At 41.5% G+C, this 26920-nt stretch overlaps 1 protein-coding gene across 1 annotated transcript in view; it reads left to right on the top strand.

Annotated features, from left to right (window-relative positions):
- ARHGEF10 (Rho guanine nucleotide exchange factor 10) overlaps nt 1–26920 on the top strand; it is a 110732-nt gene that overhangs the window by 25234 nt on the left and 58578 nt on the right. Inside the window, exons 6-15 of the mRNA XM_087718985.1 lie at nt 836–915; nt 2805–2861; nt 8874–9037; nt 12610–12726; nt 15568–15682; nt 17188–17294; nt 18688–18765; nt 18974–19153; nt 21676–21792; nt 22254–22346. Coding sequence (XP_087575111.1) covers nt 836–915; nt 2805–2861; nt 8874–9037; nt 12610–12726; nt 15568–15682; nt 17188–17294; nt 18688–18765; nt 18974–19153; nt 21676–21792; nt 22254–22346 — 1108 coding nt within the window. The remainder of the gene's footprint in view (nt 1–835; nt 916–2804; nt 2862–8873; nt 9038–12609; nt 12727–15567; nt 15683–17187; nt 17295–18687; nt 18766–18973; nt 19154–21675; nt 21793–22253; nt 22347–26920) is intronic.

The raw sequence follows: 26920 nt of genomic DNA, 5'->3' as shown, positions 1-26920 counted from the left end.
TTCAATAGTTCCTGGGCCGTCAAGGCAACCGGAGTGTGATTTCTCACACCTGCTAGTCTTGTGGATAGTAAAGATAAAGCAGAAATGCAGCCCTGGCCATTATTAAAGAGGTTGCTTTTTGCCAGGGCTCCGGGGTGCTTTGGATTTAATCTCCCAGGTGGTGCTTCCGGCTGCCCAGTTCTGCAAGCATGGAATCCATGTGCCAACTTTTACAGGAGCTGCATGTTTTTCTAATTTGGAGATGACGTATGAAGCATGCAAAGCTCATTGCCTATTCCATCTTGGTATCTTAATGACTATCACCTGTCTGTGGGTTGTATCTTATGACTGTACAGATAGTCCCCAACTTACAGCAGTTCATTTAATGACCGCTCAGAAGCCAGATTCATTTAACAACTGTGTTACTCATTTAACAACTGCAATGATTTACTTAATTCGGTGTTTCTCAACCTTGGCAACTTGAAGATGTCCCGACTTCAACTCCCAGCATTCGCTGGCTGGGGAATTCTGGGAGTTCCAGACATCTTCAAGTTGCCAAGGTTGAGAAACACTGCCCTATGGATTCTCAGGCTCCTTTGCGACTTTAGATATATATATATATATATATATATTTAAGCACATTTTGAAGTAACAATATGTTCTCGAGGACAACATTTCATGGAAGATCTCTTTAAATTCAGCAATTAACATTGTAGTAATTAATGGAATTGCGTATTCTCCTAACTCTCATTAAACTTAATGGAGTTTCCAAGTCAAAGATGCCAAGATTGTGCCTCAAAGTCATTTGAATATGAGGAAATCATCTTTGTTCTCTCTGTGTCTGCTTAATTTATAGTGAAGATAACCAGGGGAGCACGGATGAGAATCCCTTGGCGAAATGGGTGGCTGATCCTGCAAACACAGAGTGGATGGAGAGTGAGTATGGATGAGCAGCAGTTCCTCTGCAGGGATTTAGCAGTCTTGGATCAATAACTCAGATTGTTGCATTTATCAGATTAATTATACTCTGGACCAGGGGTGGGTTTCTCGCCCCGTTTCAACCGGTTCGGTTGGAACGGGGCCGGCGACGTCCTCGTGCACGTGCGCAGTGCACGCATGCGTACTAGCGCCTGTGCGATGCTCCCGCTGCTCCTGGAGGATCGCGCAGGCGCTGTATACGTTCTGCGCATGCGTGGAAGCGCAGAACCCGTCAAAACCGGGTAAGAAACGCGGGCGGGCGGGTGGATCCTTCGGCGTTCCCGGAAGTTACTTACTTCCGGGTTCGCCGACCAACCGGTTCGCGAGGACCACCGCGAGCCAACTGAAACCCACCCCTGCTCTGGACCATCAGCTTCTGGATTGCTTGAACTGGTTTTTTAAAAAAAATTCAGATGATATTTATAAATTCCAAGAACGCAGTGCAAAATTGTCTGCAAAACACGTCTGTTTGAGTATATAATGAACTCTTTCAAGCAACTTTTAATCTGAGAACCTTCCTGTTCCAAGATTGGAAGGCTTCTAAACTGTTTGAATAGTCTGTTTGCAGCTGGGGGTGGGAAATTTTCTATCATTTCAAGCTTGTAACAGTTTGAAAGATGATGTTTTGCAAGCCCCGAGAATCAGATATCGTTTCTCTGTTTCGCAGCAATGTTACAGTAGTTCACAAAAATAAATATTGTATTGTGTACAATCATAACTTAGTACTCTTAAAAAAATGTTTGTTAGTTGCTTGATAAGGAAATTATTTACATATGTAAACACATACGTTGAAAGGTATGTATTTTGTACAAGTTCAAAGACATAAGCAAAACCTGAAAAATAAAATGTTGTATTTGGTGTGTGCTTCCTTTCTCCAGTGAATCTGGAAGAAAACCTCTTCATTGTAAGGAAATCCTAGGAAATTAAACTTTGGAAATACTAATTTAAATTGCCTTTCTGAAATAATATATGCATTGGATAGTAATTTCTCTTCTTGTTTTAATTGCATTCACTTCTTGGCTCAAAATCTTGCCGGCTTTTTGTAAATATTTGTTCACTTAAAAAAAACTTTATGCTGTGAGAGAAATGAGAAAGAACAGATATGAATTTATACACATCTGAAAGTGTACTAGAAACAGACAAGAACTGAGCACATGTGCTTCAGTTTGAACAATGTTCCTTAGAGAGATGTAAAATAAAAAGGAACTGCTACCTGTAGTAGTTATACTTAGGCTAGATATTAAGGAATCAGTGCTGAAAATGTGAATTGTCACACGAGCAATTGTATAATGTGAGGAATCACAATATAGAAGATGCATTTTCAAATCTAAAATGCCTATTCAGTTGTTTACTGCTTACAAACTTCAATTATGCAAATACATTCATTAGAAGCTTAGCTACCATATGTATCTAGAATGCTTATTTAGGTACATACCCATCAACATGTATTCTAATGAATGTATTTAAATAAGCACACTTTTAAGAATTAAACAAGTCTTTGTAGATTTATTTCTAAAAATAAGCATTTCAAAACTTCAGGCTTTCTGCAGATTTCTGGTAATGCAAAGCAGAAATTCGGGTAGTGCAGGAGGAAATCAAGAGGCTGATTTTAAACATTTTTATTTGTATCTCACTAACTCACCTGAAGTTGTGAAGCAGTATCAAATGAATAATATGCTTCTGACTAGACAAAAACAGAATATGGTATGTATGTGTCATTTATCATTTATTTTTAATCATTATTTTATTGTACCCTATCGATGTTCGTATTGCACATTTTTACTATTTTTTAAAAGAAATCTTTCCAATAACAATTCATTGAGGGTTTTTTCCCTCTTTGATTTTAGATCCTGACGAAGTAATATATGATGATGTACCCAGAGAAAATTCAGACTCTGAACCAGGTATAAGTTTAAATTCAATTTTAATTAGCAGTATTAGAGGGGAGGGAATACTAATAGATGTTCCAAGTGGAAGAAATGTTTAATTTTCCTTAGCTGTCCTTCTACAATATTTCCTATATTTTAGGCCATTGTCATATAAAATGGGGATCGAGATCGAAGTCTTTGCCTTTAAAATAGCATGCTGGGATTATGCACCCAAAATGATGATTTGGGCCTAATAAAAATTATATGGAAATCAAAATATATTTCATTTTCATATAATTAAAATTAATAAAGATGGTTACTCTCCAGGCATTTAATAATTCAATAATTGTGGAGATTTTTTCAAGGCTCATCAATGATTCTGGATTGTGTATCTATTTTCCAATTCTGGGTTTATAGGCACGACAATCAAACCTTACCGAAGTGAAAAAGTTAGTTTGAGGTTGATTTAGATCAGGGAAATAAATAGGAATGTACAAAACCTACTGTGTTAAGGTTGGAATGCTTTGATTGATTGATTGATTGGGTGGTTTAAATAATTAATATGGCTGCCCATCCCATAACAGTGATTTTGGGCAGCAGCTGTGTTCTGAAGAACACTGGAATGTTGTGTTTTTCTTCCCAACTTACACATAAACTCATCCATTTCAGAAGTTGTTGCTACAGTTGGTAGCTTCCAGGCAATAGTTTGTGGTCCAGAAGAAATATGGAATGTTAGAAATGTGCACACAAACACACACACTCTCTCTCTCTCTATGCACTTCCCTAGAAGTGATGTCTCAAAAGGAGTAATCATGACTTAATTGGAAGAGATGGTCATAACACTCACCGCACCAAGAATCCCGCCAACCTAGCCAAGTCTTGTTTGATTACTGAGGGCGGGTCTGTTGAAGCTTCTGCTTCAATTCCATATAAAAGCTGTTTCATGTCAACATCCTTTTGGTCTCAGCTGACTGTGTGTAGAAAGCTATGTCGGGCTTTATTTAGGGCCTGTGGTTTTGTTTTTCAATACTATTCTGGATCTAATTATTTTTATGACATGGTGCCTTTGATGTTGATGTTGCATCACATGGTTTTCCTTTTTTACTTGATATTGTTCCATCCTGCACATTTTCCGTCAAATTAAGTATCATATTTTTTTCAAGGTCGAGGAAACTCTTTATCAAAGTTATGCAAATACAATTCCAGCTTCCAAGCTGAGCCACCACGACCATTAGAAGACCACCGAATGTTTATATCTGTGTGATGTAAATCTGGAACGATCTCCCCGTGGAGATTCGGACCCTCGCCAACCCTTCAGGCCTTCCGTATAGCCGTTAAGATCTGGCTGTCCCAGCAGGCCTGGGGTTGTTGAGTTCCACCCCTACTCGAATTGGTTGTGCTGTTTTTTAAATTGTTTGTATTGTTGTCTTGTTTTTTTGTCTTACTTTTTTGTATTTGTTCCCCTCCCCTTGGCTTTTGTTCAGCCGCCCTGAGTCCCTCTGGGAATAGGGCGGCATACAAGTCGAATAAATCCAAATCCAAAATCCAAATGATGTTGTGACACTACAGTAGGAAATCTTACATTCACTCTAAAGGATTCTTCCCCTTTCTTTATCGTTGTCATAAGTCATATATTGAATATGTACCAGTAAAACAGAATGTTATAAGAGCATTTTCCCCTCTTTTTATTACTCATTTTATGTCATATCCCCTCCCTTCTTGCCTTAGGACATCTGGGGTAATGTTTTTCTAAACAAGTGACGGGTTTGCCAAAAGTCAATGTTATCCCAAACCTGTTGTTTTCTGCTTTTGTATATTGACAGGCACAGTTTATGTCTGCTGAGACCCATAATTTTTTTCCGGGGAATAATACTTACCTGATGTTTTGACGTGATGTGTTTGTCCCGATCTTTCTTCTGGTCCTTCATCTCTACATGGAATGTCTTGATCTCAGCTACATTTCATACCATCTTTTAGAATGTTTAGATACTTCCCAACCTGTTCATTCTTTGTCGCCAAGAAAAAGATTCCTTGATTTTACATTTAAGCGTAGATTTATTTTTTTCTGAAATTCTATATATGGTGATATTGTATGCCAGTAGTGCAGTGTTTCTCAGCCTTGGCACAGCTGGGGGATTCTGGGAGTTGAAGTCCACAGGACTTAAAGTCGCCAAGGTTGAGAAACACTGCACTAGTGCATACTAACTGAGAGAAAATACACAATATAAATATTATATAAATACACAATTTTACTGACGTGACCCGTCAAAAGCGCGTTCCACAAAAGCGCACTCGACAAAATCGCGTATGTGACGTCATCACAACGCGACGAAAAAGATCGAAAAATTGAAATAAAAATTAAATTACAGCAAGCCGATTCACATAAAGGTAAGCGTTAGGTTAAGGGTTAGGGTTAGGGTTAGGGTTAGGTTAAGGGTTAGGGTTAGGGTTAGAGCGTTAGCGTTACGTTTAGCGTTAGGTTAAGGGTTAGCGTTAGGTTTTTCGTTACGTTAAGGGTTAGGTTTAGGGTTAGGTTTAGGGTTAGGTTAAGGGTTAGGTTTAGGGTTAGGTTTAGGGTTAGGTTTGGGGGGGGTTAGGGTAAGGTTTTAGCTTTATTTTTACATTTTTCGATCTTTTTCGTCGCGCTGTGATGACGTCACATACGCGCTTTCGTCGACCGCGATTTTGTCGTTTGCGGTTTTGTGGTGGAACCTTTTACTGAAATCAGCTGTTTCTATTTTGCCAGGTAGTTTTTTTTGTAGCATTGCTTATCTTTTTTTTTTAATTGAAAATTTTTGAAAAAAAAAACTTTTACAAATATTTACCTCCCCTCCCCCACCCTCCGCACCCAACCCCCCCAACCTTCCCCCCCCTCCCGACTTCCCAGAACAAATACAAGGTATAAATCTTTAACAAAGATGTTCTAAAATAAACTTAAAGAAACTTGGTATCATCTTTCATTTGAGCTTTAACTCCTCTTTTGTTAGGCTAACTCTAAACAGATTATATCATTCCTTGTTTCTTCAGTCATAAACTATCTGGAATTTCTTAGTCCCGTATTTAGTTTGAATATAGTCAATCCATCTTCTCCACTCCAGTTTATAACTCTCATTTGAGTGGTCCTTGAGATATGCTGATATATTAGCCATCTCTGCTAGGTTTGTTACCTTTAATGTCCATTCTTGAATAGTAGGCAATTCTTCCTTCTTCCAGTATTGCGCCACCAACAGTCTTGCTGCGGTTATTAAATGCAAAATCAGGTTAGTCTCTATAACAGTACAATCAGTAGTTATACCTAACAAGAATAACTGAGGGGTAAACTTTATCCTTTTTTAAAGAACATTTTGCATAATCCACCATATTTTTATCCAGAATGCTTTAACCTTTTTACAAGTCCACCATATATGGTAATATGTAGCATCGACACAATCACATCTCCAGCATTTAGGTTGCAAATTCGGATACATACAGGCCAGTTTTTTAGGATCTAAATGCCATCTATAAAACATCTTATAAAAGTTCTCTCTCAAATTTTGGGCTTGTGTGCATTTTACATTTCTTATGTAGCATTGCTTATCTTAATTCACCCAACCCCTTTTATATAAAGCCGCCTCGCTCTAGGACAGTGATGGTTAACCTTTTTGGCGCCGAGTGCGGAACCTGGAGTGTGCACTCACTGGAGCACCGGAACCCAGAAGATAGCAGCTGGATGGTGCGCATGTGCGCGGCACCCAGCTGCTTTTCTGGTTTCTGGCGCGCTCATGCCCACAGAGCAGCTGGCCATGGCGCCCACGCCCACAGAGAGGTCCCTGTGTGCCACCTCTGGCACGTGGGCCATAGGTTCACCATTACAGCCCAAGGATGACTCTGGATGCTTTTTATCCAAGATTCTGCAGAAGCCTAGGGTTCCATGAGAGGTCTTCCCTGGGAGATCATGGTTTATTTAAAACACACAAGAACCAAACAAAAACCCTCTAAATTCCAACATTGAGTTGATCTACTGGAGCGTTTGCCAACTGTGGGCGGGGATTGTGCATGCACATGCAAGCAGTGAGGTAAATAAAGTGCCAGCGGAGGAGGGAGCTGAGGAGGGAGGAGCAGCAGATGATGACAGATGCACCAGAGAGAATCGGAGACGCTGCTGAGGCCGCTACACCAGGCCTCCCCCTACTGGTGTGCCGGCCTTCCTGCAGGTGCAGCGAAGTCTCAAGACAGACCCAGGAGACGCAGGACTGGGGGGGGGGGCACCAGTGCAGCAGAATGCCTGCCTTCCTGTAGGTGCAGCAGCCCAGGGGGCTCCATCTCAGGGCAGGCACAGGAGACCTGAAATAAACATCCAGTTCCGAGGGCTAGTCTGACTTGGCTTCTTTGGGGCCATCTTGTCCAATTCAACTTGGCCAAGGAGACTTATTTTCTCAGGGAGAAACATTTGACAATCTCACTTTCCATGAGTTACATAGTATGAAAGCATATCCCCCCCCCCTTTTTTAATTTCATTCAATCATATCCAATTCTCAGAGGCAGCCTGGATACATCCCTGCAGTCGGCAAGGTTGTCCACAGCTGACTTTAGAACACCATTTGTCGGCTGTGACCAGGGGGGGCATTTGCCCAGGTTCGCCTGGTGCACCAATTGCGTCCCTACCCGAACCGGGAGGCACTCGCAACAGTCACTCATGCCCTTGTGACCTCAAGACTGGGCTACTGCAATGCGCTCTACATGGGGCAGCCCCTGAAGAGCATTCGGAGACTTCAGCTTGTCCAGAATGCAGCCGTGCGAGCGATTGTGGGTGCACCCCGGTACACCCACATTACACCTATCCTCCGCGAGCTGCACTGGCTGCCCATTGGTCTCCGGATACGCTTCAAGGTGCTAGTCGTGACTTATAAAGCCCTTCATGGTATTGGACCTGGGTACTTGAGAGATCGCCTGCTGCCAATTACCTCCAACAGACCTATTAGATCCCACAGAGTAGGCTTCCTCCGAATCCCATCCGCCGGCCAATGCTGATTGGCTACCACCCGGAGGAGGACCTTCTCTGTGGCTGCTCCGGCCCTCTGGAACGAGCTCCCCGTGGAGATTCGGACCCTCACCACCCTCCAGGCTTTCCGCAAAGCCCTTAAAACCTGGTTGTTCCGACAGGCCTGGGGTTGGCGAGTTCCCGTCCCCGCTCAAATTGTGTGGCTGTTGATTGCTTTTAAATTCTTTTGTAGTTGCTTGCTTGTTGTTTCCCCCCTGTCTGTATTCCCTTCCTTTGATTTGTGAGCCGCCCTGAGTCCCTCCGGGAATAGGGCGGCATATAAATGCAATAAATCCAAATCCAAATCCAAAAGTAGTTTGCCATTGCCTCCTTTCTAGGGCTGAGAAAAAGTGACTGGCCCAAATTCACCCAGCTGGTCACAGTTTCTGATTCCTTAACTATTGCACCAAATTGGCATTTCATGGAGGTGCATAGGTTTGTGCTATTCTATGGTGGCATCTGTATTTCGGAATAGCCTTCCACTTGTTTTGGAAAATTGTGTTTTACAATTATTATTTTTTTCAGAAAAACTGGGCCAGTGCCTAGGATGTCATGTTTTGGAGTTTTATGATTGTACAATATTAAAGATTTAATTTTTTTAAATTGAGAATCTATTTTTATTTTTGTTTCAATAATATAAATCATTAATAACCTTTGAATTGTGAAAGGAAATGGATAGATAAATGAAAATGGAATTTGTAAGACATGGAGTAATGGAAGGAAATAGTCATTCTTAAACATATACACAATAAAATATATTTTCGTTTATGCCCAGATTTTTTTTTAAAATTAAAATTATGACTTTTTAAATTTAAGCTGCATTTCCTAGAGATTATATTTCGTAAGAAATCCTAAGCCTGAAGTCCAAATTTTTTAAAATTTGTGCATTGATAATAGACCTTCCCTTTATTTTTCATTCCTTGGACTGAAAATAGCAAAGAAAGATTTTCATTTGCAGTCATAGATATTTGAGATAGATTTTTTCCATGAGTAAGAACTTAATTATATTTATATTTTAATGGATGCAGGGGAGATGATTTATGATGATGTTGAGAATGGAGACGAAGGTGGAAACAGCTCCCTAGAGTATGGGTGGAGTTCCAGTGAGTTTGAAAGCTATGAAGAGCAGAGCGATTCGGAGAGTAAAAATGGAATACCCAGTTCTTTTCTGCGTGGCAACCACAGAAGACAAGTATGTAATTCTGAGGGCTTTTTCTAGCATATTTGTGCTTCCCAAAGTTGTTGTAGGTCAATGTTTATATCATCCAGCTGCATTACATAATTCCAAGCCAAAACAAGCACATACAATGTTAAGCAGTTTTGAAGCAAGAGGTAGAATATCCCATGGCATTTCATAAAATGGATTTGTACTCGGGAAGTATTAAGATTCCACCCTAATACAGATGCTCTTATTTCCTGATATCAATGTAGTTTATGTACAGTGTATAGTAGAAGTTGTTCAGTGTGATGGATGGTACCTACAAAGGGAGAGAGATGGTGTGATGGATTAGTTGAAGTGGCTGTTTCTCAGCAAGGAGGGGGCACAATCAAAGGGGGGCATGTATGTCAACACAGCCCATAGGTGGATAGGAGACAGAGGAACAGTTTAAGGATAGTCACACCCTAGAACAGAGGGCGGCAACCTTAAATAGCAATTGCAATAGCAGTTAGACTTATATACCGCTTCATAGGGCTTTCAGCCCCCTCTAAATCAGATATCGCCCCCACAGTCTGGCTCCTCATTTCACCCACCTCGGAAGGATGGAAGGCTGAGTCAACCTTGAGCCGGTGAGATTAGAACCGCTGAACTGCAGAATTGCTGTCAGCTGAAGTAGCCTGCAGTACTGCACCCTAACCACTTCGCCACCTCGGCTCTATTTAAACACTCCAAGAGCCACAAAGATCATAACTGGAAGCCCCCCCCCCCACATTCAATTCTGGAGTCGACCAGAAGTCTGGTTCTCTCCCCCCCCCCCCACCATAGAGTGCTCCTCCTAGCGCGGCATACTTTTTCCTATACCTGTCCTAACCAAAAGCCTTATCAATTGTGGAGCCCACTGGCAAACACACCCCTTGCCATAGAGTCTCCTTCTGGTGCGCAGCCCCCGCCAGACGCTCCTCTCAAAATTGTGGTGCCAACAGGCACCGGAGCTGCAGCAGAGGGATGAAAGAGCCACATGTGGCTCCAGAACCGCAGGTTGCTGGCCTCTGCCCTAAAACCTCTCGGGGTTCGTAGGTTAGTAAAGATTTCGCCTGGTGAGATTCTATCTATTGGTGTGAGGAAATAAAGAGCTGAACTTTGGCTGGATTGTTCTATGCCATTCTTGGGCTGAGGTTGACACTGTTTTCTTATTATGAATCCTAATATTTAATATAGTGTTTAATTCATTCCTTTATAACTCTGTAATAACCAGATGAACCTTCAGTTGTAAGTAATGCTCTGCAACCCTGTAACAAAAGTGGACTTCATTTTATGTTTTCAAAACTCAAAGTTCATTTCAGGTCTGTCTTGAAAGAACTGAAAGTGAAGAAAGAAATAACATTAGGGGAAATGTGAGATCAGAGGCTTGGGGTGTAAATAGTTTAACAATTTAACGGTGACGTAAACGAGAATCATATCTAAGATGATGAATGTAGATATGAAAAATAGTTTTTAAATTGAATGCTATATCAAGAACTAATTTTAAATAGTTAGAATAGTTAGTGCCCCATAATTTTAAAACAGTGCCATAGTAAAACTCTAACCATAATTTGACTAGGATTATTTCAGGACTAAATCCAGATTGACTCCAAATTGTTTGCAGTGTTCAAGACATGTAAGGGCAGTATTGGACTTCTTCCCGTGACTCCTTCTGGAAACTCCAATAAACTGAATAAAACTCTTAATAAGAAGAAGAAAGTATATTTATTTCACACATAAAAATTGTTTCAGTTCTTTAATTCTATGGCTTTGGAAATCCTGAATTAATTCATTGAAGTCAAAAAATAAATAAATAGAAAAGAAACTATGAAAGTTCCTTGAATGATCTTAGAAAAGGTACTTTTCTCAAAACCAGGCGACCATGAGTTCTAATCCTATCGTGCTCATGAAGTCCCATTGGTGACTATGGCCAGCCACTTTCAGCCCCAGGAAAAAGAAAAGGTAAAAACACTTCTAAAAAGCTCGCTAAGAAAATTGCAGGGACTTCTCTAAGCAGTGTCCAGGAGTCCAGGCTGACTCAAGGTGCTCTACACACACACACACACACACACACACACACACACACACACACACGTTGGAACGATGCCGCATTCTGCATGAGACGCAAGTGAGTTTTGCAGAAAGAGATATTAATGTCTCCTGTCTGGTAAAGGAGTAACCAGCTGTCCTCTGCATTCTTAAGTGTTCAACTTTTATCATCAAGAAAGACTTCAGTAGAGATTAAAACATTATTCCGGGGACTGGTGATAATTAATCCCAAAATAAAATACATTAGGATGATCCCGGGATGAAAATCAGATGAGGCAGCCATAAATCCTCCTGTCTCTCGGAGCTTTCTGGAAAAAAAGGGGGTCAAGCTAGGTGTATTTTCGTTTCAGTGATTTTCATTCATTAACTCTGTAGTGAAAGCCGTGTCTAAAGTGGTTCTTATTCACCACTTCCTTTCCTATAGCCTATCCCTTATCTTTCATGATCAAAGGCGAACAGGGATCTCTCTACCTGCTGACTGTATAATTAATGTTGGCTGTGCCAACGTCACATTACCGAGCTTCGCTTCTTAGTTAAGCTGAATGAAAGAGAACCAAAGCCGGGGGAGCGAGCGATCGAAGAAGGCCCCAAAATTAAGCGGGATCTTTTGGGAACGGCCCGGGACGCGGGAAAAATTATGAGAAAGCGTGCCTGTCCCGCCAAATGTGGGACGTCTGGTCACCTTAGATTAAGGGTAAGGGAAGGGAACAAATCGCAGAACAAATTAGTCCAGATTGGAGCGGATTGAAGTAACAGAGATAATATATACGTTGCCGTAATGTCCCTCTAATAATTGGTGTAAGGCCATAAGTAAAGACTGTTTATTTTTATTTATTTATTGGCATCCCAACTTTATTATTTTTTATAAATAACTCTAGGCAGCTAACACAGACTATTAGTAATGTCTTCCTCATCCTGTTTTCCCCACCACAACCCTGTGAAATGGGTTGGTCTGAGAAAGAGTGTGATTGATCTAAGGTCGCCCAGCTGGTTGTCATGGCTGAGGTGGGACTTGAACTCCCGGCCACCCGGTTTCTAGCCTGCTGCTTTAACCGCTAGACCAAATTGGCTCTCTACCATATGCCGTATACACTTCTTAAATATCCCATTCCTATTACACCCAACTGCTGTTTCTTACAGCATCCCCATGGTCACATGATCAAAATGTGGACACTTGGCAACTCATATTTATGACGGTTGCAGTGTCCTGGTGTCATGTGATCACCTTTTGTGACCTTTTGACAAGCAGTCACTGAGGAAGCCAGATTCACTTAACAGCCCTATTACTAACATAACTACTACAGTGATTCACTTATCAACTGTGGCAAGAAATGTTCTGAAATAGGGAAAAACTCACTTAGCGACAGAAATTTTGGGCTCACTCGTGGTCGTAAGTCAAGGACTATTAAGGGGCAAAATATATCCTTTTTTTTTTTACATTGCCATTCTTTTTTTTTCTAATCTGGCCCCCAGCAGTGCACATACAGCCCAATCCCTTTAAATTTTGAGGTTGTATCTTTTTGTGTGTGCCGCAGTTCTCCCATGATCTGACCCGTTTGAAGGAGCACTATGAGAAGAAGATGAAAGACCTGATGACCAACACGGTGGGAGGAGTAGAGATTCAGCAAATGAAGCAAAAACACGAGTTGAAGGTAAACATCCTCGATTTTCCAACCAGCTAAATGTTAAAAGGGTTGTTCTGCAGACACAATGAATGTGTGTTTTAGTAAACGAAGCTGATGGAAAAAATTAGCTTGTGTTCACCCTGTGCCGTTTGCGTTGCCCTCACTTTAAAATAACTCTATCAGGGGTTTTATGCCAACTTTTGGGGCTGCTGTTTTAACATTTAGGGAATGAAACATACAGTTAATTTTCTCTCTGGATTTTTTGGCTCTGCCGTTGCAGTTTAATTCACCTAGATAAGTCGTTGTTAGTCTGCTTCAGTGGATATCTCTCTGGAAGATCATGTAGATTTTAGCTTCTGGGGGAGTTTTGAGTTTAAATAAATGTGGTTGTCGTTTTTCTTTTTCAGTATAAGTACCCTTTAACATTAAATAGTTAAATGTCTAATTGGGGATGCCAGCATTACTTTATCTTGTTATGGAATCAGGGGAAAACACTTTCCATGAAGGAGCAGAGAGAGTGAAACTGCAGATGCAAGTGAAAATTTGAGAGTGTCCTTCTTTCTCTCCAAATTTGGACATGCCTGGGGAGCTATGCAAGGAAATTCTCATACTGGCTGGCCACTTCCCCAGTTTCTGGATATGAAGATTCGTACAATCAAAAGGAGGAGCAGGATGGTTCCTATAAATGTTAATTTGTTCTGCTTATCCTACTTCAAGTGAGATATAAGTTCCATAGAAATAAGCATTAAAAGTTGCAGCAGTGTTTCAAGAACCTTGAAAGAAGAGCCGAGGTGGCGCAGTGGTTAGGGTGCAGCCCTGCAGGCCACTTCAGCTGACAACAAGCTTGTACTCAACCCGGAGAAGACCGAGTGGCTGTTGTGTTTCCCTCCCAAAAATTCGACCAGTGTTCCATCGCTCAGGCTGGGGGGTCAAATTTTATACCCCTCAGAGAGGGTTCGCAACTTGGGAGTCCTCCTGGATCCACAGCTGACTTTCGACCACCATCTGACGGCTGTGACCAGGGGGGCATTTGCCCAGGTTCGCCTGGTACGCCAGTTGCGACCCTACCTGAACCGGGAGGCTCTCACAACAGTCACTCGAGCCCTTGTGATCTCTAGGCTGGAATACTGCAATGTGCTCTACATGGGGCTGCCCTTGAAGAGCATCCGGCGACTTCAGCTAGTCCAGAATGCAGCCGCGCGAGTGATTGTGGGCGCACCTCGGTTCGCCCACATAACACCTATCCGCGAGCTGCGCTGGCTACCTGTTGATCTCCGGGTGCGCTTCAAGGTGCTACTCACCACCTATAAAGCCCTCCATGGTAGTGGATCTGCGTACTTGAGAGACCGCCTCCTGCCAATTACCTCCCTACAACCTATAAGATCACATAGATTGGGCCTCCTCCGAATACCATCCGCCAGTCAGTGTCGACTGGCAACTACACGGAGGAGAGCCTTTTCAGTAGCAGCTCCGACCCTTTGGAACGATCTCCCCATGGAGATTCGTACCCTCACCACCGTCCAGACCTTCCGCACAGCCCTCAATTCCTGGCTATCCCGTCAGGCCTGGGGATAAGATCACAATCTGTCCCCACCCGAATGAAGAATGAATGTTGTGTTCTATTTTACTCTTATGTATTGTTTTATGTTTATTGTTTACACCCCCCCTCCCTATTTTATGTAAGCCGCCCTGAGTCCCCGCGGGGAAAAGGGCGGCCTATAAATATTAATAAAATACAAATACAAAATACTGTGATCTGCAGTGGGCGGTTCTAATCTCACCGGCTGAAGGTTGACTCAGCCTTCCATCCTTCCGAGGTGGGTGAAATGAGGACCCAGACTGTGGGGGCAAGTTGCTGACTCAATTTGCTAAAAAATCTGTAAACCGCTTAGAGAGGGCTGAAAGCCCTATGAAGCGGTATATAAGTCTAATAAATAATAAATAAATAAATAAACCTTGTAGTCCAACATTTCTGATCTCTTTATGCGTATTAAACTTAACTTGGAGATGTGGTATCTTGATGTTAAGATACGTATAGAGAGAGGGGGGGGGACGCAGTGGCTCAGTGGCTAAGATGCTTAGCTTGTTGATCAGAAAGGTTAATAGCAATAGCAATAGCAGTAGACTTATATACCGCTTCATAGGCCTTTCAGCCCTCTCTAAGTGGTTTACAGAGAGTCAGCATATTGCCCCCAACAATCTGGGTCCTCAGGTTGGCAGTTCAGTGGTTCGAATCCCTAGCGTCATGTAATAGAGTGAGCTCCCATTACTTGTCCCAGCTTCTGCCAACCTAGCAGTTTGAAAGCACGTAAAAAATGCAGGTAGAAAAATAGGAACCAACTTTGGTGGGAGGATAACAGCGTTCCATGCACCTTCAGCATTTAGTCATGCCGGCCACATGAACACGGAGATGTCTTCGGACAGCGCTGACTCTTCGGCTTTGAAATGGAGGTGAGCACCGCCCCCTAGAGTCGGGAACGACTAGCACATATGTGGAAGGAGAACCTTTTACCTTTACCTTAGGGAGAGGTAGAAGAGGCTAGTATAAAAATTGCAAGGAGGAATAGCTGATTTAAAATCTGTTAAGGAGGTTAAACACTGGAAAATAACTGTGTGTATGTTTCCATTGTCTCCCTCTATGTATAAATATGGAAGATATGCCCTAGTAAAAGAAATAAGAGCTGGCATATTAATGAGCAGGCATTAATCATTCGCGTAGCTTGTTGACTTCGGTCTCCACAACCTGACATTGTTCTTTTTACAAGCGGCGCTTGTCGTGTGTTGTGTCTGCTATAACATTTGTAACACTTTGGATTCCACTCTGATTACTCACTGAACCGGCAGGATCTGTTTCTCCCTGACTTCCAGATGCAGAAGCTGATGAGGGCCGCCAGGGAGGGCACCAAGGACGGGCTGGAGAAAACGAAAGCGGCTGTGAAAAAAGGCCGGTCCTTCATCAGAACGAAGTCCTTCATTAGTCAAGGTATGCACTGATCATCCCAATGTATTAATTAACTATTTAAAGCAAAACAGCATTGAAATGTTTATTTATCTTTCAAACCATCGCTTCAGAAAATGGTCTTAGCTCATAGGTAGGTTTTTAGGTAAGGAAATATTAACTGAACTTATTTTTGGGGGAAAAAATAGAATTGATCTTAAGATTTAAAACGAGTGTGTGTGTGTGTGTGTGTGCAATTAAATTGAGTTTGTTAACTGAGTAATTGAAGTTGACTGAAATTGTTTGAAGTTTCACCCTTAGAAATGGAAAAGTCATTGACCATCTTGACTTATAATGTTACTTCTGCTGCTAAAATAATGTTGCTCTGGATGAACATGCTATGGTTTTTGGCTGAAAATGTGAGCACAATGATAGGTCAACTCTGCAATTCAGTTGAGGCAGTTTCTGAATTCAAATCAAACACTCTAAAGGATATACATACAATTGACTAGGGTTACAAGTTACTTTTGAAAAACTTTGCCAAGAAAACTGCAGAGACTTCCCCAAGCTGTCTCTGAGAATCAGATATGATTGCATAGAGGAAAAGTAGTATATTCTTGATACGTGGTCTTTAAATATCCTGTTATCTCTGCTCTTAACTTATTTTTACCTTTTTCTTGATGTATCCAAAGCCGCCTTCCATATTATATGGTGAACAGAAGGATATCTTAAATGAGCTTATTTTTTGCTTCTTTTGTGAAACATTCCTCACAATGATCTGCATTCTACTAACTGTTATATTTATAGTAGCAATTTGCAAGTCTAAAAATGTATGTTTCCATTTCTGCATCTTTAGTAAACTTTTTAAGAGACACAAATCCTATTCTTTCCTCTTTAAATTTTTTGCCCTTTATTTTATAACTGGCAGTTCTGCACTCCATTTCCCTGTCAAACCACTTCTTCATTGCCCTGCATCTCAGTTAACAATCCGAATGTATCTACATTGAAAAAATAACACATATGGAAATTCCGAATACATTGAACATATATCATAGATCCATCTAACTCATCCTTAATGTTAAAACACTTGCTGTATATTCCATATTCTTCCACTTGCTGTACTTCCACCTTATACTACTGTTAATCACATTCAGAACCACCATCAATTCTGTATTTAACACTTTTCATATTGTCCTCACTATCTCTAAACCAACAAATGTACAATCAACCTCCTTTCTCATTCATATATATTTACCAGTGACCTGGTGAAAAATATGTGGTTTATAAAGCCCCCAGCCTACGTAGAGCATTCTGTGCGTTGTAGATTCATGGACAGAGTATAAAGGTTTCCTACTTTAGAGAATTAATTATTCAGAAGAAATATTGCTATATAAAAATTATTGGTAAATGTACATTGAGTTTTTCTTAGAACAATGAATTCCACATTTTTACTCAATAGTGGTGGAACAGATGCTAATCTTACCTGAGCAATCAATACTTTTAGGACTGATTATCTTTATATATGAAATTCTAATATGATTTATTTCTAGAACACAGAGCTACCTGCCTTGAGGAAGAGGAACTATTTATTGATGTAGATTGCATGCACACAGAAGCAATCATGACTCCGATGCCAGACGGATTATCCCAACAACAGGTTTGCTCGTTGGATACTATTGAAATCTAATCCTCAGTCTTTTTGTACTCACCTTAATTTCTAACAGTAACTTCACCTTGCTACATCTTATGTCTAATTTATGTGCATTTGTCTCTCACAAAATTGCAATTCAAATGAAATTAATTGTCTTGACATGTGATAAATCCCTGAAGTAGAGTCTTTGAAGAGAAACTCAAATACAACTTAATTGCATGAACCTCTATGACTTATATTTTGACATGTTCCTTCCTGATGGTGACTTTCTTCAAATCTTGCAATTAGTAACAGACAAGTCAGTTTATTATGGGAATGAAAAAGATTTAGTTCTGAACATGCTGCTGTTTGCCACGAGGTGGCATCGTTAATCACTTGTGTGTGTCTTTTGCTCCTTCCCTAGATAAGAAATGCTGGATTAAACAATTTAGTCCAAGTATGAATTGACTGCAGGTCTCTGGGTTCAATTGAGCACGTTAGAAAATAGCTTGACTTTTATTGGCGGATGATTTCAAAATGAGATTTCTACCCTCTTTAGCTGGTTTGAGAATTCATGAAGACCTCGCTGTTATTAAAGATTTTTTTTTAACATAATAAACCTGCAACCCTCCATGCAGAGGGAATAAATTCTGTTTCCTAGAGAACATGAAATACTGATTTAAAGAGAATAGAGTGTATCTGTTGCAAAGGACTGCCCCAAAACAGTGTGTGATTGGAGAATTATGATAAATAAGCCCAGAGACCAGAAAGTAGATCTGTCAATCTATCATTCTATGTAGACTTCGCATCCTATCTCTCTCTGCTGTGGAACTGAGCGATGTGCAGCTGTTATCACAGGCCCTAGAAACCTGCTTCACAAATAGTGCTAAACCATTATTGTGGATTATTCTGAGTTTCCTGTGATGGAGATTAAACAGTCCTCAATTTACAACAGTGCATTTAGGGACCGTCCAAAGTTACAATGCATTGTTTTTCACACTTTTAACCATTACAGCAGTGTTTCTCAACCTTGGCAACTTGAAGATGTCTGGACTTCAACTCCTAGAATTCCCCAGCCAGCATAACAACTATGGCTTAACAACTATGGCAAAAAAGCTCATAAAATGGGGAGTAACAGCCTTTCTTAGCAATGGAAATTCTGGCTCAAATTGTGAGTCGAGGGCCTTAACCTGTGCAAGAAGTTGAAAGATAAGGAATCAGTCTCTGAAATAGCCGATACGCTTTTTCATTCATGAAATTGTCTTTCTGGTTTCACTGAGTCATAAATGGCCAGATTCTCTGATTTATCAGACAGAAGTGACAAATTCCATTTGAGGGGGGATAAGTGTTTGTGCAGAGATACCCTCGAACGGCAAATTAAGTGTATGGCTGTGCCATGTTTGATATTCTATTTTAACAGGTTGTGCGAAGATACATTTTAGGGGCTGTGGTTGACAGTGAGAAAAACTACGTGGATGCTCTGAAGAGAATATTAGAGGTAAGCAATTGTCATTTTGAAGCCAAATAAATACGAATCTCATTTGTATAATTCAATATTGCTGATGTTTTTGTTTTTGTAGTCGCGAAGATAATTTGTTCGATTATAGCTTTTGATAAATTACTCGATGTTAAGTACGAGTATAATCTTTATTGTCGTTGTACTTGAATACAAAGGAATTGACGTCCTTTCTTTTTTTTAATTTTAGCAATATGAAAAGCCTCTTTCAGAGACGGAGCCCAAATTACTGAGCGAGAGGAAAGTGAAGATGGTCTTCTACCGAATTAAAGAAATTATTCAGTGCCATTCGATGTTTCAGATGGCCCTGGCAAGCCGGGTCTCGGAGTGGGATTCTGTCGAAATGATCGGGGACGTCTTTGTTGCCTCAGTACGTGAATGGTCATAGCTTTGGGGTCACTTAAGCCTGTTTAATTCCTACGAGTGAATTTCCAAGGAAGAACTAAAAACCTCTTCCCAAGGTCAATTCAGATTCCTTTGCACTCCTAAAGACAAACGGTGGCAACATTTTGCTTCTTGTGTTCCTATTTTGGTTTTAATTTTATCTTCCTTTGGCACTGGGGTGAATTATAAATACTGCGAAGAAAACAAAGTTATTAAAATGTTTGTCAGGGAATTGTGCAGCAAGGGTCCAAATGGAACCAGAGACACTTGATGTGAACTTGTAGTTTTTTATATATATATATATATATATATATATATATATATATATATATATATATATATGTGTGTGTGTGTGTGTGTGTGTGTGTGTGTGTGTGTGTGTGTGTGTGTGTGTGTGTTTATTTGTGCTGATAAATAAATAAAGGGAGACTAGTATAGATCTATTTCAAGCTATTTAGCTCTCATCAGCTAGCCATACCCTTACTGGGATTCGAACCTGTGCTGTATTGCATCTTAGGCAAACGTCTTAGCCATTATGCCACAGGTCTACTCCTTATCAGCTGAATGTATGTATGTATGTATATATATTTAAAGTAAGGAGAAGAACTCTGTGGCTTAATGATTAACACATCTGCCTAAGATGTAATACAGCCCAGGTTCGAATCCCAGTAAGGGTATGGCTAGCTGATGAGAGCTAAATAGCTTGAAATAGATCTATACTAGCCTCCCTTTATTTATTTATCAGCACAAATACAACACAAATATATATTTATATCAATATATACACCAAACAAGATAGTCAGGCAAACAGGAACATCGTGAGATAAATCATGGAGCGCACAGGAAACAAAGAAGAAAAAAGGCAGAGAAAAGGAAAAAACAAAAACCTCCACACCCATAGAAGCCAATCAAAGCTCAAATTGCCTCATGCAGGAATCGGCCGTCTTTTAACTAAAAATCACAACTGTGTGTTGTGGCTCCCTGCACAACCCCACTGCTCCAGCCACTAAATTTAAATATGTTAACAATGCCATCCCCAGTTGCTATCACTATCACTTGGTTTGGGAGAGTTTAAACTTAGTGAAGTGTTTTAAGTGTGTACTTGCAGTATTTAGGACACCATAAAATCCCTACAGTGAAATAAATGAATTTACCGAACCTATTTTTAAATGGACTCAGCTTGGAGTTTGTGCTAATAGTTTCCTAGCAACAAGAAGCATTCGATTTTAAGATCTTAAGGGAAGTTACATTTCTTAAACCTTTCTGGTTATTAAATCTTCGATAATGTAGATAACAATTTCAAATTAAAGGCAAATAAACTCAGAAAGCCACCTCCACTCTTAATACGAGACATATTTGTATACTTTTGAAAATATATTTCCATTGCCAATTGGTCCAGAAAGTTAGGCTTCTCATTTTTATTTTAATCTCCACTGCATATCTTTCAAGTTGGAAAAACTTAATTGTGAATCCTAAAACAAAACCCTCCACATCCATCTTGTTTTCTTGGCAAGGATATTGAAGTGGCAAGGATATTGGGACCTGGATATCTGCGGGACCGCTTCCTGCCACATACCTCCCAACGACCTATAAGATCTCACAGGTTGGGCCTCCTCCGGGTACCGTCGACCGGGCAATGCCGTTTGGCGACTACTTGGGGGAGGGCTTTCTCTGTAGCTGCTCCGACCCTGTGGAATGATCTACCCGCAGAGATCCGGACCCTTCCCACTCTCTCGGCCTTCCGTAAGGCCACTAAAACCTGGCTGTTCCGGCAGACCTGGGGCTGTTGACCCCAAAATATGGTCCAGCCCCACTTAGAACAGAGTGTATGGTGTGTTTTTAAATCTATCTCTTCTTTCTTTCTATTCTTTTGATTTGTATTGTTAGCCGCCCGGAGTCCTACGGGATTGGCGGCATATAAATGTTATTAAACTTTAAACATTCACCTCTGCCGCCTTCTGAACCATTGTTTGAACTTCCCAATCTAGTTGACAATCCCGGGATTTCTTCTTCCTTTTCATTTCCTATCCAAGTATCGTTGTGAAAAGTGACAAAGGTATAAAACAAGTATCAGAATTAGATTTCTCGGACCTTTTGTATCATCTTTTAAGGCTAACATATTGTATTATAGGCTTTATGAACCCTTCATCAGATGGACGGGCTCCCTTAAATGATTCAGGATTTAATCAGACATTTCTTGATTTTATTGCTGTTGTAGTCTATCCAGGCTCTCCTCTTGACAACACAGCGGCATAGTATCAGTGACACTGAAATTCTGAGGTATAATCTTAAAAGCAAATGCCGAAACAATATTGTTTTACGGAACTGGCATGTCTGAGATTTCTTGGTAAAAGCCTTTTGTAGAGATCCTTAAAAAGTGGCAAATGTTTTTAAATAAAAGTTACAGGTTTTTGACTTTACGCTGAGTATCTTGAACACTCTTTTAGAAATATGTGTTCTACGTTGCAAGTAACTGATAACGTGCATTTGTTTTGTTGTGTCCTTTAGTTTTCTAAATCCATGGTACTAGATGCCTACAGTGAGTACGTCATCAATTTTAGCGCAGCTGTGGGGATTCTCAAGAAAACGTGTGCTACAAAACCTGCCTTCCTCGAATTTTTAAAGGTGAGCATTTCGGATTTTGGCTGCTTTGTGATTGTTCGTAGGTCATCAGAGTAACCATGACGATCTGGGAGACTGATCGTTTGACAAATACTGAACATCCAGGGCTTATCTCGGCCTTAAGACTATTCATGAATATGTGTTTATGTTTATATAGTTGTTGTTCAGTCACTAAGTAGTGTCAGACTCTTCGCAACCCCATGGTCCATAGCACACCCGGCCATCAGTCCTCCACTGTCTGCTGGAGTTTGCCCAAATTAATGTTGTGTCACTGACACTATCGGACCATCACATCCTCTGCCGTCCCCTCTTCCTTTCGCCTTCAATCTTTCCTAACTTCAAGGTCTTTTCCAATGAGTTTTCTCTTCTCATTAAGTGGCCAAAATATGAGACACACATTTTATCTGTGCTTCTCTTGAGAACATTTCAGTGGCTAATATAAAAACCACTTTTTTTTATTACAGCAATGTCAAGAATCTAGTCCTGATAGAATCACTCTTTATGGCTTAATGATGAAGCCCATACAACGTTTCCCTCAGTTCATCCTTCTATTACAGGCAAGTCATGTGTCAATTCTTAAAATTTCTTGGGTTTGCCATCTTGGTTGTTTGCTAAATAATAATGGCTAAAACACCAGCATGGGAATAGGTTTCAAGGTTTATTAGCATTTGTATGCCGCCCACTCCCTAGAGACTCTGGGCGGCTTACAGATAAAAATGGGGGGACATATATAAAAATTAAAAAGAAAACAAACATTAAAATTACACATCATGCATACTGCTTAGAGTGGGGCTGGATAAAATCAACAGCCCCAGGCCTGCCGGAACTGTGACCCGTCAAAACCGCGCTCGACTAAGCCGGGCCCGATTAAACCACGTCGCTGACGTCATCAACAGGGTGACAACAGCCAGCGCGGAGAAAGAAGGGCGCTTTAAATAGCGCTTTGAAAGCAAGCCGATTCAACTTAAGGTAAGGGTTAGGTTTAGGGTTAGGTTAAGGGTTAGGGTTAGGGTTAGGTTTAGGGTTAGGATTAGGATTAGGTTTAGGGGGGTTAGGTTTAGGTTTAGGGGTTAATTTTAGGTTTAGGGTTTACAGCGTGCTTCTGTCTCCGCACTGTTGTCGCCCTGTTGATGACGTCAGCGACGCGGTTTAGTCAAGCGCGGTTTAGTCAAGCGCGGTTTTGTGGTGGAACCTGCCGGAACAGCCAGGTCTTAATAGCTGTACAGAAGGCCGGAAGAGTAGTAAGGGTCCGGATCTCTACAGGGAGATCGTTCCACAGGGCCGGGGCAGCAACAGAGAAGGCTCTCCCCTGGGGAGTCGCCAACTGACATTGACCGGCAGATGGAACCCGGAGGAGGCCTAATCTGTGTGATCTTATTGGTCTCTGGGAGGTAAATGGCAGGAGGCGGTCTCTCCGGTAGCCAGGTCTGATTGTTAGTTGTTTTGTTATTGAAAATTAGTTCTGTGGCTAATTTCTAAGTTATACCTGAAAGTGTATCTTCTAGTTTAAGGATGTCAAACTCAGGTCATCTCAGTGCCATCACGTGACGTATTTTTCCCCCCTTCGCTAAACCGCCTGTGGGCATAACCAGCGTGTGACGCATCCGGCCCACAGGCCGTGAGTTTGACAGCCCTGCTTTAGCTCATAGGATTATTGCTTAGAGTCACCCATGTTGTTCTTTCTATATGGCAGTCACAACTTCTTAGCCATTAATTTCCTGGATAGCATGTATTTGCTAGTGTTCTTATAAAAGATTGAAAGTAACTCTAGGATTCCTTTAAAATGAATATCACTTTGAGTTTAGGATAGGGGTAGAGTATGGGGGCAGTTCTCTCTCTTGTCAATGATGGACCATTCTGTTGTTGTCAGAGCTATTGACCAGTTTTGATTCTGTTCATCAAGGGCTGTTTCTGAGGAGGCTAGTTTGGATTGGTCAAGCTTTTATGCATTTCCAACCCCTTTTTGGAAGACCGGAATCTGTAAATAATGATGCGCATCAAATTTTTGGTTCACCGACAAAAGCGCGCCCGACAAAACTGCGGTGAGAAAACCGCGAGTTCTAAACCGCGCCGACAAATGAGCGCAGAAGCGCGCCAACAGAAGTGCGCTCTAAACCTAACCCTAATCCTAACCCTGAATCTAACCCTTACCTTAACTTAAATCGCGCTTCTATCGGTGCGCTGTTGTTGGCCCATTCGCTGGCTGGGGAATTCTGGGAGTTGAAGTGCGGACATCTTCAAGTGGCCAAGGTTGAGAAACACTGCACTAGAAGCATAATTACAGTCATTTCTAATGAGAAGGAGAAATCCTCAAGAACAGCAATAGAAGCTTAATGAAGATCTGAAAGCTTAATGAAGATCTGAAAACAAAGGAACACAAGGAATGGAAATAAGATCAGGTCACAAAAAAAGAACATGAAAATATAGTTTGGAGCCTGTATGAGGGAAGAGTGGGCTTAAGGTTAGCAAAGGATTCAAAATATATTATAAGGCTTCTTAAGGACGTCCAAAAGAGAAACAAAAGCTGAATTGTTTTATTTCAGTCTCTTCTATATGTCTCATCAGGAAATTGTGAAGGGCAGATTTGAAGATGCAGAGTTGAATCCTTAGAATAATAGAACCGTGATCAAGGAATATGTTACAAACGAGTTTAAAACTGCAGAACTAACTAGAGTGCATTCTTTGGGAATGAAGATCTTGAACGAGTGAGTGAACTAGTTGGTTAGTCTAGTCCACAGTGGTTGGTTCCGGATCCGGTTGCAACCGGTACGGTTGCAATAGGGCCTGGCGTCCTCCACATGAACGTGTGCAGTGCGCGCATGCGTCGTATCTGCCAGCGACGCCTCCGCGATGCTCCAGCTGCTCGGAGCATCGCGCAGGTGCTGTACACGCCGTGCATGGAAGCACCGAAGGCTTTAAATGACAAGTAAGGAGTTCGGGCAGGCGGGTGGGCCCTCCGGAGCACCGTACCGGAACAGTATCCAGTGCTCCGGGTAGGCTCCGGTACGCCCGTACCGGGCATACCGTCTGCAACCCACCACTGATCTGGCCCAACTCCTAGATATTATCTTTGAAAATATACAACTGGCGAAATGGCAAATTTTGTCCATGCCATTTGAAAATTGTGGGTGTGGGGGAGGCTCTGGGAAACAGATAATAAACAGATGGATTTTCTAGCCCCTTGAAATGAATATGGAATAAGAAATGGCTTTGCCAAGATTAAAGCTTGTCAGGCTATTCCTTTCTTGTGATTTGACTGGGCAATTCCTTAATGGGCTGTTGGGAACATAATGTACCTTGATTGCAGTGAATAATTTTACAAAGTATTCCATAACATGTTGATCATCAAGCTAATTACGCATGGTTGGCATGATAATTAAGTGAATGTATGTAAGGCAGCTCTGTAATGTGGCTGCAAAAAAAAGGCATTAGGCTGCATCAGCCTTAGTTAATTTCAAATTATAGGAAACATTTATTCTTGTTTGGTCGGAAAAAAGTAATGGGGGACATTGGGAAACTAAATCTTTCAGAGAATGATCGAAAGAACGATCTATCTGAGGGATGCTTAGTGCTCTCCCTGAGCTTGGCTGTTTTCTTGCAGATGTTCTTGGTTGATGAGTTTCTTGCAGATCCTGTATTTCATTACCCAAATTAGGCAACATGATTAGTGCTGTGATGTTACCTAGTTTGGGTAATGAAGCATCTGCAAGAAAACAACCAAATCAGAAAGCTCCAAAGACCCCTCTTTTAAACTCTGAGCTACAAATTGTTCTGACCCCCAAACACAACAAGACCCTCTGGCGTTAACTCAAAGATTCCCGTCTTAGGAGTCCCAGCAGCTCCAGCAAAATGTTTCTCTCTCACTGCAGACTAAGAAGTCCGGAAGATGAATAGTTGTCTGCCACATCTATTCATCTGCACCACCCGCTGCCTTTTATCCCCAGAGGGTAACCCCCCCCATTCCCCCCCAAATGGGGCTTCACTAGCAGCGGTGGCACTTCCTTTCCAAGAATTGGCCCACAGATTTCCACTCCTCTGCCTTCTGCGCATCCGTGCACCCAGCTGTTCCTGTCAGGTGCATCTTCATTTAATAATCAGGAAAGAAACCACCCAACTCCATGCCTCAGAATTAAGTGTACTTTTACTAATTACAAACGATGAGTAGCAAAGCAAAGCTGAGTCTGAGTAAAAAGGCGCGGAAGCAATAGATGTCATGTATAATTCAATCCCCTCCCCTTGGCGCCCCATTTCATAGTCCAATAATAATTCACCCAACCGTCAGGTGGGAGATGTCTTCAAAAAGCATCATCAGGGTGGAATGCTGGACAGTTAGCCTTGGCGGGAAACTCCCTTCCGCCACATGCGCAGATAGATGGTCCGAAAAACTCCTAATAACGATCCTCCAGTACATAATGATTCCCCTCCCAAATACCATGCCCCCCCTCCCCGTTTCAATGGCAGCCGAAAAGCAGCAGCGAAGCAGAGGCTGACAGTTCCTCCTCTTCCTCAACAGCCACCTCCAGACCTGGGGGCTGTTGACGCTCCATCTGAGGGCTGAGGGATGGCCCAGGCCCCCCCTCCCCCTCTGTGTCTTTCTGCAGGCTCCACTCCCTCTTTCCCCCCCGGAGCTCTCCGGATGCCTTGACGCTGACTCCGGCAGCCGACTGGCCACAGCACAAATGTTCTCCTTTATTAGCTAGATATCTTTAAGTTTGTGGGGAAAGAGATCACATTCTTCAAATGACTTGAAAGAATGTCGCGCAGGTAGTCCTCAACCTATGACCACAAATTTCTGTTGCTAAGCAAGACAGTTGTTAAGTGAGTCTGGCTTCCCCGTTGACTTTGCGTGTCAGAAGGTCATAAAAAAAAATGATGACATGACTCCAGAATTACAGCGATTGTCAGAAATACATGCCAGTTACCAAGCGTCCAAATTTTGATCATGTGATTCTGGGGATGCTGCAACAGAAAATGGTCAAAAATCAGTATTTTTAGTGCTGTTGTAACTTTGAATAGTCAGTAAATGAAAGGACTCGCTATGCCGAAAAAGATGAAGACGTGTTCTTTCTCATTGCTTTGAAATAATGACAAAGAGGGCAAGTTTCATGTGAGCGTTAGAAAAACTTTTTCA

Source organism: Thamnophis sirtalis, unplaced genomic scaffold (genome assembly GCF_051295495.1).
Source record: "Thamnophis sirtalis isolate CommonGarterSnake01/CBP01778 unplaced genomic scaffold, rThaSir2_p1.2 scaffold_6, whole genome shotgun sequence".
Classification (NCBI taxonomy): domain Eukaryota; kingdom Metazoa; phylum Chordata; class Lepidosauria; order Squamata; family Natricidae; genus Thamnophis; species Thamnophis sirtalis.
This window is presented reverse-complemented; position numbering and strand designations above follow the sequence as displayed.